General features: G+C 50.2%; 1 protein-coding gene and 1 long non-coding RNA gene across 4 annotated transcripts; both read right to left on the reverse strand.

Annotated features, from left to right (window-relative positions):
- Window positions 1-515: 515 nt before the first annotated feature.
- On the reverse strand, window positions 516-1,227 carry LOC127302090 (glucosamine 6-phosphate N-acetyltransferase 1). Its single transcript, XM_051332454.2, has one exon. It carries the CDS (start codon window positions 1,189-1,191, stop codon window positions 694-696), a length of 498 nt encoding a protein of 165 aa, XP_051188414.1. The 5' UTR covers window positions 1,192-1,227; the 3' UTR covers window positions 516-693.
- Window positions 1,228-2,998: 1,771 nt separating this feature from the next.
- LOC139831097 (uncharacterized) lies at window positions 2,999-6,070 on the reverse strand. Of its 3 annotated transcripts, none has more exons than XR_011745582.1 (6): window positions 5,854-6,070; window positions 5,573-5,766; window positions 4,752-4,806; window positions 4,353-4,451; window positions 3,669-3,802; window positions 2,999-3,309 (listed from the first exon to the last, which is right to left on the reverse strand). It is a non-coding gene; the product is annotated as an uncharacterized lncRNA (long non-coding RNA). The 3 variants fall into 3 exon arrangements; XR_011745583.1 differs by having other exon boundaries at window positions 4,353-4,554; XR_011745581.1 differs by having other exon boundaries at window positions 4,353-4,806.
- Window positions 6,071-12,303: the final 6,233 nt, after the last annotated feature.

Raw genomic sequence — 12,303 nt, forward strand, 5'->3', positions numbered from 1 at the left:
TTTCTGTTTCTGAGCAGTACCCAAAAAAAAAAAGGGTAACTACAGTCCTACCTGTGCTAATATTTTTGCCGCAGTGAACATTCATTCAACCGACCATGAGTTTATGGTAAAAAATAATCTTCATCCACCAAAATAACAATGTCCTGTACAGTTACACGTTCACCAGTCTTCAAATATTAAGCCCATTCCTTTTTTTTCTTTACAAGCACCAATGTCCAAAAACAGTTAGACATAATTTGCTTACCTATTTTGCATACTTGATTTTAGAATTACAAACGTGCAGTGAAAATGTTGTTACAACAATTACAAACGGAGGTAGTGATTTCTCTATTATTGCGATGTTCTAAGATTGCTTTTAGCACCTCAAGTGAAAATCATATGCAATCATGAGAACGATTATTTGGATCTCAGTGTAACTACATCAAGCTGTATTCATCAGAATGAGAAAAGTGCAGCTCATTTTGACGTGATTAGCTATAAACGGCAATGCCAGTGCAAGCCACAGTCATCACAAGTTCATGGAAGCAGCAAGGATTGCTACTTTGATAGATTGCAAATCTTTAACCAAGACAATTGTTCAAATCATCAAGCCATAAAAGCACAAATAATAATTCCAATCACATTTCATCGATAAGTCAACAGCTACTAGTAGTAAACATCACCAGGAAGAGATCCGAGAAAGCGGAACCTAGATCAGAAGTAGAGCCCCATCTGGACGTTCTTCTCCTCGAATCCGATCTTGGCGTAGAACCCCTTGAGCTCGGGGGTGCAGTTCAGTATGGCCTTGTAGCACCCCCTCCCCCTGGCGTGCTCCACGAGGCGGCGCACGACTCGCTCGCCGAGGCCCCGGCCGCGCGCGGCGGCGTCCACCACCACGTCCTCGACGTGCCCCACGGTGCCGCAGCGCCGGATGAACTTGCGCTCCACGAGCACCGCCCCCGCCGCCGCGAGGCGGCCCGTGGCGGCGTGCTCCGCGACGAGGACGAGGTGGTCGGCGCCGAGGCGCGCGAGCTCCGCGAAGCGGGCGCGGTAGGCGTCCTCGGTGAGCGGCGCGGACGGGGAGAGCTGCGCGAGGAGGTCGCAGAAGCCCTTGGAGATGTCCCCGAGCTCGAGCGGCCGGATGCGGTACCCGTCGGCGTCGTCGCCGGCGCCGGCCTCCGGCGCCACCGTGGCTGCTTCCGGTTTCTCCATCGGCGTGTCGTCGACGCGTGCGGCCGGGGAGAGAGAGAGGAGCGTAAAATAGGCCCAGTTGCTGCTAGTGTGGGCTTGACCATGTTAAGCCCATCAGCTAATGAATATGCGCCAGGTCAAATAACGAGAACCGCCAATCCGGCGGTGGATGGATGAAGCAGCCGCTGGAACGACCGCCAAGCGTGCACGACAGCTGGAACCGCGCGGATGAGAAAAGCTGGAGCGGCTGCTGAAGGCTTGAATTTGTTTAGATTGCTGAATATTTATTCGTGCCAATTGATAATTATATATGCAATGAAAAAATATCCAAAATACATCTAAAATGTTGCCAATCATTTACTAAATAATGTCTAAGTTTTGTGTTGACAACATCGGCCACACTGTTCGGTCATGACCGAACCCGAACCCGAATTATTGGGTACCCGAATTTGTCGGGTAGTAAAAGTAGCAAGTATATTTCGGTCTTCATTTTTTTCTGACCGAATTTGAAATAGACCGAAATACCAAAACCGAATTTTCGGTCATGACCGAATGGCCACCCCTACTTCGAACCACACAAACTATGCACGTCACATCCCTTGACCAATGCTGACTCGGGTGTTTGAAATGAAATAAAATAAAACAAAGGACGGAAAGAGTTTCCTAACACAAAACTAGTCAATATACTAATAATATATTTTCTATAACACTGCCTCAGATTTGTCTACATTCCAATGTATCTATACGCAAAGCGTACATACATTCAAATTTACACAAATCTAAAACGTCTTCTTTTACAAAAAAGAATGGCATCAACTTTTCGATTTATTGGACAACTATACCACACAGCAAATTTATAAGATGCACGTCAGCACGGCTCTAGCTACGTATACACAAACTCACAACACAAATTCGAACGAGGATCCCACTCCATCTCACACAGGCTTACATAATTCAAAAAATGTGGAACACCAGGCACAAGGAGACAGTTCTGCTTTCCTCTTCCCTTCTCCTCGCTACAGTACCCGTGAGAGGCGAAAAGGAGATGCCAAGTTTCCCTAGTTTCTCCGCCTGCTAGACCGCCGGTTCCCTCACTCTCCACCGGCTGCCTCGGCGGCGGGAGAGTGGGGGAACCGCGGATCTGCGGATCTGGCTTGTAGATAGTAGGGTCGATGGGTCAACCGGCGGCGTTGTGGTGGTGGAGGCGACGCCGGGAGGAATAAAGGAGCCTCAACTCAATCCCCATCGCGACGACGCCTTCCCTGGTGGCGTCGGAGAGCTGGAGGCCGTGTGTGCCCGTGGATCTGGCGTATCCATGGGAGTAGGGTTCCTCGGGGGGTCGGCATGGCGGCGGCGCCAACTCCCTTGTGGATTTTTTCCTTCGGCTTCGCCGTCATGACAGCGCTCACTCCAACGCCGCCATGGAGCTAGGGAGGATCTGTACAGGAGTTGCGCTAGCATCAAGGGCCAGTTCACTCCAGGGCCTACTGTCGCCGATGCGGGCTTGGTGGATGTGGATGGGCGGCGTCGCGGTTTTCCATCGACTCTGTCGATTGGCTCCGGCGGCGGCGCGACTCGGACAAGCTCAGGGCTCTCCCCGGCCGATGTTCCCCAAAGAAGGCAACTCCGCCGTGCTCGGTGGGTACGGTTAGAGGTCCACAAAGCAGCGGCGTCTGCGAGGGAGCTTCTCCGAGTCAAGGTTCGCTGGTTTCATCTCTTTCCCGTCCTGCGTTCTCAACGGCGGCGGTGAGGGAGATGCTCGATGGCGTTCTGCACAAAGATCTCAAGGGCCAATGTGTAATTTTCTTTTTGTGAGGTCTTTTGTGCAAAGTGTCGGAACAGCTGTTGTTCTGGAGTGTTCGTGTTGTTTCCACGTTGTAATCGGTTGCTAATATGAATGGACGCGTGGTACCTTCTCAAAAAATGTGCAATTCACGGTGGTTACAGAAGTGGTGCTGCTTGCTTGCTCCAAACACACTATATTGCAAAAGGAAAAAAAAAAACTTCTGTAATAGCAGGCCGAGTCAAGACGCCATCAAATATCCTCACATCACCAGACAAGACTGCAAACTCAAATCAACCCGAGACGAGCCCCGCACCGCATGCCCCGTCAGCCTCCAAAGGACAGAGCAGATCCACCTGCAGATATATAACAACAACAAATTCAGACACTATACCTTCCACTTGGACCCACGGCTAGATATTGCAACTGAAAATACACAACCGACACTTGTTTTTCGCTCGTTTCAATCCACATTTAATAAGTCATAACAGGAGGTATATGCAAAACACCTACCACGAGCATACAAATGTAAAGCATTTAAGGTACACCTGGTGAGCATTTTCGAGCTTTTGTTAAAAGAAGCAGGGACGTTCTCTCCTTATTAAAACAATAAACCGATAAAACTAGCAGCATCGGGAAACAACTCAGCAAGAGGATGTAAAAGTCAAATCAACCCCCTGTTCATTTGCATCGTCTGGTTTAAGGGAGGCCTCACCGAAACTTTGATCGCAGGCACAACCTACTCCTTGGCACTCCATCGGTTGCAGGTGCCGGTGCCGGAGGCAAGCCGCGCGACATATCCTCTAGTCAGACCAAGGCGAGCCACATGAGGCTGGAAATGACAACCACCTGCAGATAACATAAATTTCAGGCACTATCCCTTGGGCTCGACACACAGCTATTGCAACTGGAAATACAAAAATGACTATCGACACTTGTTTATTCCTTTCAATCTAAATTTGATCAACCAAAACAGGGGGTATGCTATCCTACTTTGTGCATTTTTCAGCTACCAGCCTACACCTACAATCAAGCGTACATGCTAAATTTGCTTCCACGAGCCAAATTTATACCTGCCAACATACACAACATCATCATCCTAAAAGAGCCAAATAAATAGCATGCATAGATTTACTGCACACATACAGCGTCAATTCATACTCATCTATCCCGTAGAAATGTCGAGCATGCAAGGTACATCCAATGAGCATTTTCGAGCTTATGTTAAAACAACCGGGAACCCAGGATTATTTCTCATTCAAATTAGAAACCGATAAAGCAAGCAGCATTTTCCAAGTCAGGAAACAATTCAACAAGAGCAAGTAAAAATCAACAAAAACAAGCCAACAAGCAGATGCCATTTGCGTCTTCTGGTTTAAGGGATGAACCAACAACTCACCAGAACTTCGGTAGCAGGCTTCGGAACACACTCCTTGCCACTACACATCAGTGGTAGGTACAGGTGCCCATCTTTGTCTTTCAGAAACAACATGTCACCCTGTTCGCACATACAGGCTACGCATGAGACATCGGCGTTAACAAATTCTTCATTCTTCAAACAAAAAAGGTAGCAGCTTCTTCTTCAAACGAGATGCTATAAGCTGCAGACGTGAAGACGGATATGCTACAATCATTGCTTCCTCGTCGCAAAGACTTATTCTTTAATAGATAAAAATTTAATTACAAAAAACTAGTGAGACACTAGCAGACCTGCCCCATATTATCAAATTGGCAGTGCAAATAATCATGTAATTAAACAGAGGCAGAAGGAAGAGAGTAGTGGGGGCATCAGGGCAACCTGACTTCATGTTGATGTGCCCGATCCTGCCGTAGCAGTACAAGAGGCGGTTGAGCTGTAAGGAGATAAATACTTGAGTGAACATTAATCCATAACACATCTGTCAAAATGGAAGCCCCTGGAATTGTCGGTTTCCACTTACTACAACAGATTATTAAAACTAACTTGATTAAGTCTGATTCAGTACACACAATAATTTCATTAGCTAGAACCAACAGAGTTGCAGCTAAATACAGGTAAAGTTTAGAGGCAGTTTCGAGAGGATTCAAGCATCCCAGATAATCATTATAAATCAACTTCATCATCAATTACACATGCCCAGAGCCATGCAATTACTAAAACATGAACGCACACTGCATCCACATACATGTTATGTTTAGAGGCAGTAGTCACTTTGAGGACATCCAGCAAAAATGTTAGGCAGTAGCTCAATGCATCTAAAAGCTATAAACTAATGGTCCGAAAATGAGCTGAGAAACAACATTGCTGATCATATATTAGTCCGAATAAATCATCAAGTATCAGGTGTATGCAACTGAAAGAAAGCCACTGGTAAAATCTCATGTACAAGGATGAATAACTGGCTTTAGATATGGTACTTCCACCTAGAAGCTAGCTGAGCATAGCCACTAGCACTAGATTAAAGGTGCCGTTGCAGCCAACTGATTTAAAATGATGCGGAACTGCATATTCATTTCTGACAGCAACAAGATTACACCAAGTAAATCTGGGCAATTGCAACCAAACAGAATCCCACGCCTCAATTTCCGTGATAGCATACACCACGTTAGAAAAGGAAGAAGTGGACCCGAGAAGCTCACCGGCGTGGGGCGTAGCAGAGGCCGAACGTCACGGCGGGTAGTCGAGGGGGCCGACCAAACCTGCCACCGCCCACAAGGCGCGGGAAGCCATGAACAGCAGTGCCGGAGACAGAACGGCTGGGCCGGACCCAGCTACTCTGTCATTTGCTTCGTGCCGGGTGTCCTCGGTCACTTCCACCCAAGGGATAGTAGGTCTACAAATTATGGCGCACTAATTAACAACTGGAGCACAGAAGAACAGGGGAAAAGAAACCGTTTGCCATCGTGGTCGACGTATATACCTCGAGCTGGAGAACGGGGGCACCTATTAGCCGAGCTTGCCGGGCTCCGCATGCCCAGACCGTCCCCCTTCTTCCCTTCTGCGCCGTCGTCCGCGTCCATGGCCAGATCCCGCATCGAGTCACCGGGGTCCAGCTCGCGCGGGGTTTTCCGGGAACAACGGCGCTGCTACGGATTTAGGGGAACAGCCGCCGGTTGGAGAAGAGGCACGGTCGGCGCGGACGGAGCGACTTCGGCCAAGACGCCATGGAACGACCGTCCCCTTCGGGATCCGCGGGGAAAGTTGCGGTCTTGGAGACGCTCGACCTCTACCGGGCAGCGCCGAACCTTGGCGGCGGGTAGGTGGAGCGTCGCTGCGAGGGGGGAGGGTTCAGCGGTGGGAATTGGGGGAGGCGCTGTGAGAGATCAAGGAAAGATAGACAGAGAGCTCGAAAGCGGAGGGTGCGTCGCAGGGAAGGGTGGTGGTGGTCGGAGGTGGGGGAGACGGCGGCGGAGGAGCTGGAGGTGGCCGTCGGCTCGATTGGGTTTGGGTGGAGCGAAAGCGTTGAGTGGCCGTCGGCGTCGGGGGAGAGGGAGGAGTGGGCGCTGGAAGCTGCGGGTGGTGACTGCATCGGCCGTATAACCAGTTAACCACCCATCTCCACCTTTTGGCCCAACAATACAACAGTTTTCCAATTCATTCAAACATTTAGTGAATATATCATTTTTCCCGCCAAAACCACAAGTAAACGAGCTCTCTAGATCAGTAGTCGATGGCAGTGATCTTGATGAATGAGCGAGACATGCACTGAGAGCTGGAGATTAACTAGCTAAGTGATAAGGTATGGCCCACTTAATTAGCGGTGAAATGTCGTCCTTGGTTCGCGATTTTTTTTTTCTATTTTATGCGTGAATAGCATAAAACCCATCTTTATTTCATGCTACAAGATATTTAGGTTAAGGAAACTAGATAATGCCTACTTAGATTTTGCCGCTACACTTATAGCCATGAGTTTGACCTATACATGCAAATCTATTCCGTACTAGCTTTAGCAAAACTAAGTCAAACCACGAGTTTGACCATATTTTGTAGTTTTTAAATTAGTTTGTTCCATTTAGGGCCCTAGCTCCTGACTAACGCATGCACAAACTAGCCGATCTACGTTCACGCAGGTTAGGGGAAACACTTGTCTGCACTAGTCTCGGCTTGTTCCCGATCAATGCATGGACACGAGTAAGAGATCAATCCATCGAATTTATTTATACTCCCTTCGTACCATTGATTAAGGCGTAATTTTTTTCAACTTTTCTCCACAAAGTAGGCGACCCTTGTGGTTGGGGTCGAGGATGAGACAACCGCCAACGGGAGTGGTTGTTGGTGCTCAGGTCGCCTCCCTGCCTTCTTCATCTGCCATGCGGTGGCTAAGCCCGCTTGTTCCTACATCCTAGAGGAATCCGGCGGATGTGTTGGCTAGGGTCATCGGTCGTGGGAGGAAATTGAAGGTGAGCGCTATCTTGGAGTTCCTCCTTGCCATCTTACCCACCGGAGAGCTATTCAGCCCGGAAGCAGGTGTCGCTCCGCCTCCTCACAATATCCTCCATCGAATATTCAGCCCGGAAGAAGGTGTCGCTCCGCCTCCTCCCGATGTCCTCCATCTATTCGATGGAGGGGAGACCCTTGTGGGTTTCGCTGGCGTCGATGCCGGCAGAATAGCCGTTGGAGATCCACAAAGTGAAGGAGGCGGCCAACAATGTGTGGGATACGGCGGAGCAGGAGACACCCCTCAACCTCCTGCTTCTTCGTGGGTCCGACCATCCGGAGATGCCCACACCGGCAAACAAGACCTAAATAGCATTTATAATCTTTTTGCGTCGAATCTCCTAAATCGTTGTGCTCAGAAAATTATGTCTTGTTTACCGAAGCGGGGCTAGCTTAGATAGATTTGCATGCATTCTTACATAATATAGCTACGTACATTCATGCACCAAAGATGACCACTATCATGCCCATGCATGCAATTAGATATAGGTTACCTATAATTGCTCATTAATTATACACGCTATGCAGGTCTCGTTTCAAAAGGAGAAAAAACCCTAGCTTAGAGCACATATTATGGTAGCGTCGACCTGTGGAAGTGCACCATAGTTGAGGTCGTATTGTTGGCAAGCCTTGTTGAGGTCTAGTGAACGTTATCCAGCTTGATGTTTGATGGGGTAGTTGAATGTCAACATCATAGTGACACACCGAATCTTGCTCACTCACCATGAAGATCAACTTCATGCAATGCCATTATTCTTGTCGTCGTCCTCATCTTGGAGAGGGGAGATGGCGCTGAGGAGTGTGTGTAACGCTAACAGATCTAGCAAATATCTTTTGAGGAGAGAGGCATGCAATATCGTAAAGCTTGAGGTCATTGGATATCGATGGAAAAAGACACGTGATGTGCTTGTCGACAAAAGGGTTGCACATGATGAGACGGGATAATCTTATATATCCATGTTGTCCATTCCACGAGCAGGTGGGCACGATGACACGTGATGTCGTGATGCGCTTGGCGACCGAAAGGTTGCACAAAATCGACTTGACTAGCATAACCAAACTAGCGAAAAATAAAGGGTGGATTTTATTTGTCGAATCATTGTTTTATGCAAAAAAAAAAAAGAGTCCACTAACCCTTATGTTTTCTCTTTGCAATCTAGCATGTGGTACTGGGACATCGAGGGTGTGGCCGAAGCCAAAGTCGACGCCTAGGGTTTGGCCGACGCTTCGCTATCACCGTCGTGCCTATGTAGGATGTGGGCTTGGAGCTTCTCCTCACTGACATCCTATGCGTGGACATGGGCCTCACCATGCTCGTGCCTCTACGAAACCTTGGCCATCGTAGGTGCCGACTACCGAGTAGTGTCAGCATTGGGCCTTATTCTTGTTCGCCAACTCTAGTGACGGCCATGACCTTCTGACCGAGATGACCAAGTGAAGTGGAGTGTGTTTCACGTCATGTACTCCACGGATAGCAAAGGGGCGTCGATACCCGACGGATGCCATACAACTAGATGATGGTGTGAGGGATGGGTGAGCCTCACAGGGAGCACCTTGATAGCCCTTCTTGTACTAAAGTGATGTCCAACATAAGAATGTTGGTAAATACATGATTTCCGTGAAGAAGAAAAAAGAGCAACCATAGAGGTCGCATGGACAAGTCAAAAATCAAGAAAGTGGAGTGTGTCGGTCACAGATAGACATCGAGGTGCGCGGTCGCTCTCTTGCAGTCATGACATATGCAGGTGGTGGTATCACCGGTATGTGCATAGTTATTGGTTGTGGTGAAGTTGGCATTATAACTGGAGTAGCCTAGCTAGTTAGCGTATATGGGTGCCTACCGTCCATTGATGTTTTCTATAGTACGTGGGTACTCCCTCCAAAGCAAGAGGTTAACTTCCGCTAATTAGTGACATTAATTCTCTCACCTCTTCATTTTCTCTCGGCTGGGAGTAATTCGTGCGTGCTCTCGCTAAATACGAGGAGACCGTAGTACTATACTTTTTTCTCGTCGTAATACTGTATAATTAATTAATTATTGTCACGGTATGCCCTCCTTTCGCGTCCAGCCAGATCGCACGGAACTGAGGCGTTCGGACAGCAACAGAGGCCCCCGCTCCCGTCGCCTCCCCCGTGGGCGATCGGGCGCCCCGTCCTCCCCACGCTCTCTCCCCTCCTCCCTCCTTCCCCTACCGCCGCCGCCGGCAAATCCCGGGCGGTGCTGACAATGGTGGTTCCTTCTCTCCCATGCGCTTGGGAGGCCCGACGGGGCGGGCTCGACCAGGCGGCGATGGAGGGCGCCGGCTCCGGCCTAGGCTGGCGCGGATCCCGTCGTGGCTGGCAGCGAGGCGAGCGGTCACGGCGGTGGTGCCCAGCGCCTCCGTCAGCCGACGCTGCTGTGTCCCTGGTGGCGGCAGCCGATATGGGCCCGCATGCCTAGATGTTGGTCTGGCGGGCCCGGCCGATTCGGGTGGTTTTCTGTTGGTGCGCTGCACGCAGGGACCTCCTCTGCTACCATCCGTCGCGGCGGGTGTCGTGCTCGGACTGGACCGACGGCGCTGGTTTTGGCGATCTGCCTGCTCGGGCTTGTCGGAGCTCGGTTGAGCTTTCGGCGGTGGGGCATCGTTGGGGCAACGTCCCCACGTACTGCAGTCGGTCGGGCGACGTCCTTGCAAGCTACCTGGGACGAGGTCCTTGGGCTGGCTCAGTACTGCAGCTACTCCGGCGGCTGCGGTCTGTTCTCCCTCCGACCAATTTGGTCGTGCTTGTGCAGGTGTGCTCGCACCGCTGGGGATGGTGGACATCGTGGTGCCGCCAATCTAGGATCTTGGACGTCTAGATCTGGGTCTGGCCGAAACCTCCGTCGCCCAAAGACGTGTCTTTTCCTGCGGATGAGTCGAGTTGGGGCTAGCTCATAGTGCGACTTAGGTTGGAGCGCGACAGTGATCTCCGCCTTGTTCGTTCTACGTCCTCGCGACGACGACGTCCGGATTTTCTATCTAGGTTTGGACCTCGGCGAAAGAAGCGCATGGCTCTGGCCTGTGCCGGCGACGGTGTCACCTGCGGGTGTCGTTCCCTTGTTGAAGGTGTCCCGATGATGGCCCTCCTGTTTTAAATGATGGACTCCATCCCTCCGCCTCAATCTGCTCCTCTTGGAGGCCTCGCTTCGTGTAAGCTTCTCTGGTAGTGTCTTGCGGAGCACCGTATGACCTCTCTCTGGTGACGTAGCCCTCTCGCAACGTCGTCCTGGCAGCTTTTACACGGTTTGTTGCGGTAGCTGATTTCCTACCTACCGCCTTGGGGGGCTTTGCTAGGTCGGCGTACGGTCGTAGCTCTTGTGTGTGCCTATCCCAACGCGGGGGGGTGGGGTGATGTTGTGTGTTTGGTCTGGACCTAACCCGAGCTCCATGGGTGGTGGTTCTCGGGTCTGGGTGAAAACTTTGCAGGTCCTTCTCTGCCGATGCCGATGACGCATTCTTGCGCCATTCACCTTCTTGGAGGCGTCGCCGCAAGACCCTCCCTTCTTTGGTTCCTCAAGCTCTGCTAGGTGGCCGGCCCGTCGTTGAGTCCCCCCTTGAGTTCTAGTCTTGGTGCGGTGGAGGTTTGTTGGCGTGGATACGGTCGCGATCGCTCCGGTGCAATAAAAGACAAGGTTCCCTCTTTATGGATCATATGTTGGTAAATACATGATTTCCGTGAAGAAGAAAAAAGAGCAACCATAGAGTTCGTATGGACAAGTGAAAAATCAAGAAAGTGGAGTGTGTCGGCCTCGTGGCAGATAGGCATCGAGGTGCGCGGTCGTTCTCTTAGAGCAATTCCAATAGTGTAGCCAGCTGCTGGCTATAAGTTAAGTGCCATGTCATCTATAGCCAACTTAGAGCCAACATATACAATAGTGAGCTATAAAAATGTAGTACTTAATCAATGTGTGGCCCACCTTTCACTCTCACAAAGTGCCTAGGAGCACGTGCTAGAGCTGGCTCTTGCATAAGAGCCCACTCTCCTTCTCTCTCCTCCTCTCTCTCCTCCAACTAAGCAATAATATACTATTTTAATCCTTATAGCCAGCTGACTAGGACTTATTGTACTTGCTCTTAGTCATGGGATATGCGGTGGTGGTATCACCGGTATGTGCATAGTTATTGGTTGTGGTGAAGTTGGCATTGTAACTGGAGTAGCCTAGCTAGTTGGCGTATATGGGTACCTACCGTTCATTGATGTTTTTTTGTACGTGGGTACTCACTTCAAAGCCTAGCTATAGCTAGTTGGCGTATATGGGTACCTACCGTCCATTGATGTTGTACGTGGGTACTCCCTCCAAAGCAAGAGGTTTACCTTCCGCTAATTAGTGACATTAATTCTCTCACCCCTTCATTTTCTCTCCGTAGGAGTAATTTGGGCGTGCTCTCCCTAAATACGAGGAGACGGTAGTACTATACCTTTTTTTCTCCCCGTAATTAAATTAATTACTGTCACGGTATGCGCCCTCCGTTCGTGTCCAACCAGATTACTATCCAACGCCCGCTCTCCTCCTCAATCCCCATTCTTCTCGTTTCTACCCACCGCTCGGTGTTGTTCCCTGCTGGCAAACCCACCCTCGCAGCTCGCCGGCGCAGTACTGCAGCTACTCCGGTGGCTACGGTATGTTCTCCCTCCGGCCAATTTTTTGGTCGTGCTTGTGCAGGTATGCTCGCGCGCTGGGGATGGTGGACATCGTGGTGCCGCCAATCTAGGATCTTGGACGTCTAGATCTGGGTCTGGCCGAAACCTCTGCCAGCCAGCACGTATATTTCCTGCGGATGAGTCGAGTTGGGGCTAGCTCATAGTGCAACTTAGGTTGGAGGCGCGGCAGTGATCTCCGCCTTGTTCGCTCTACGTCCTCGCGACGACCTCCGGATTTTCTATCTAGGTTTGGACCTCGGCGAAAGCAGCG

Source organism: Lolium perenne, chromosome 5 (assembly GCF_019359855.2).
Source record: "Lolium perenne isolate Kyuss_39 chromosome 5, Kyuss_2.0, whole genome shotgun sequence".
NCBI lineage: Eukaryota > Viridiplantae > Streptophyta > Magnoliopsida > Poales > Poaceae > Lolium > Lolium perenne.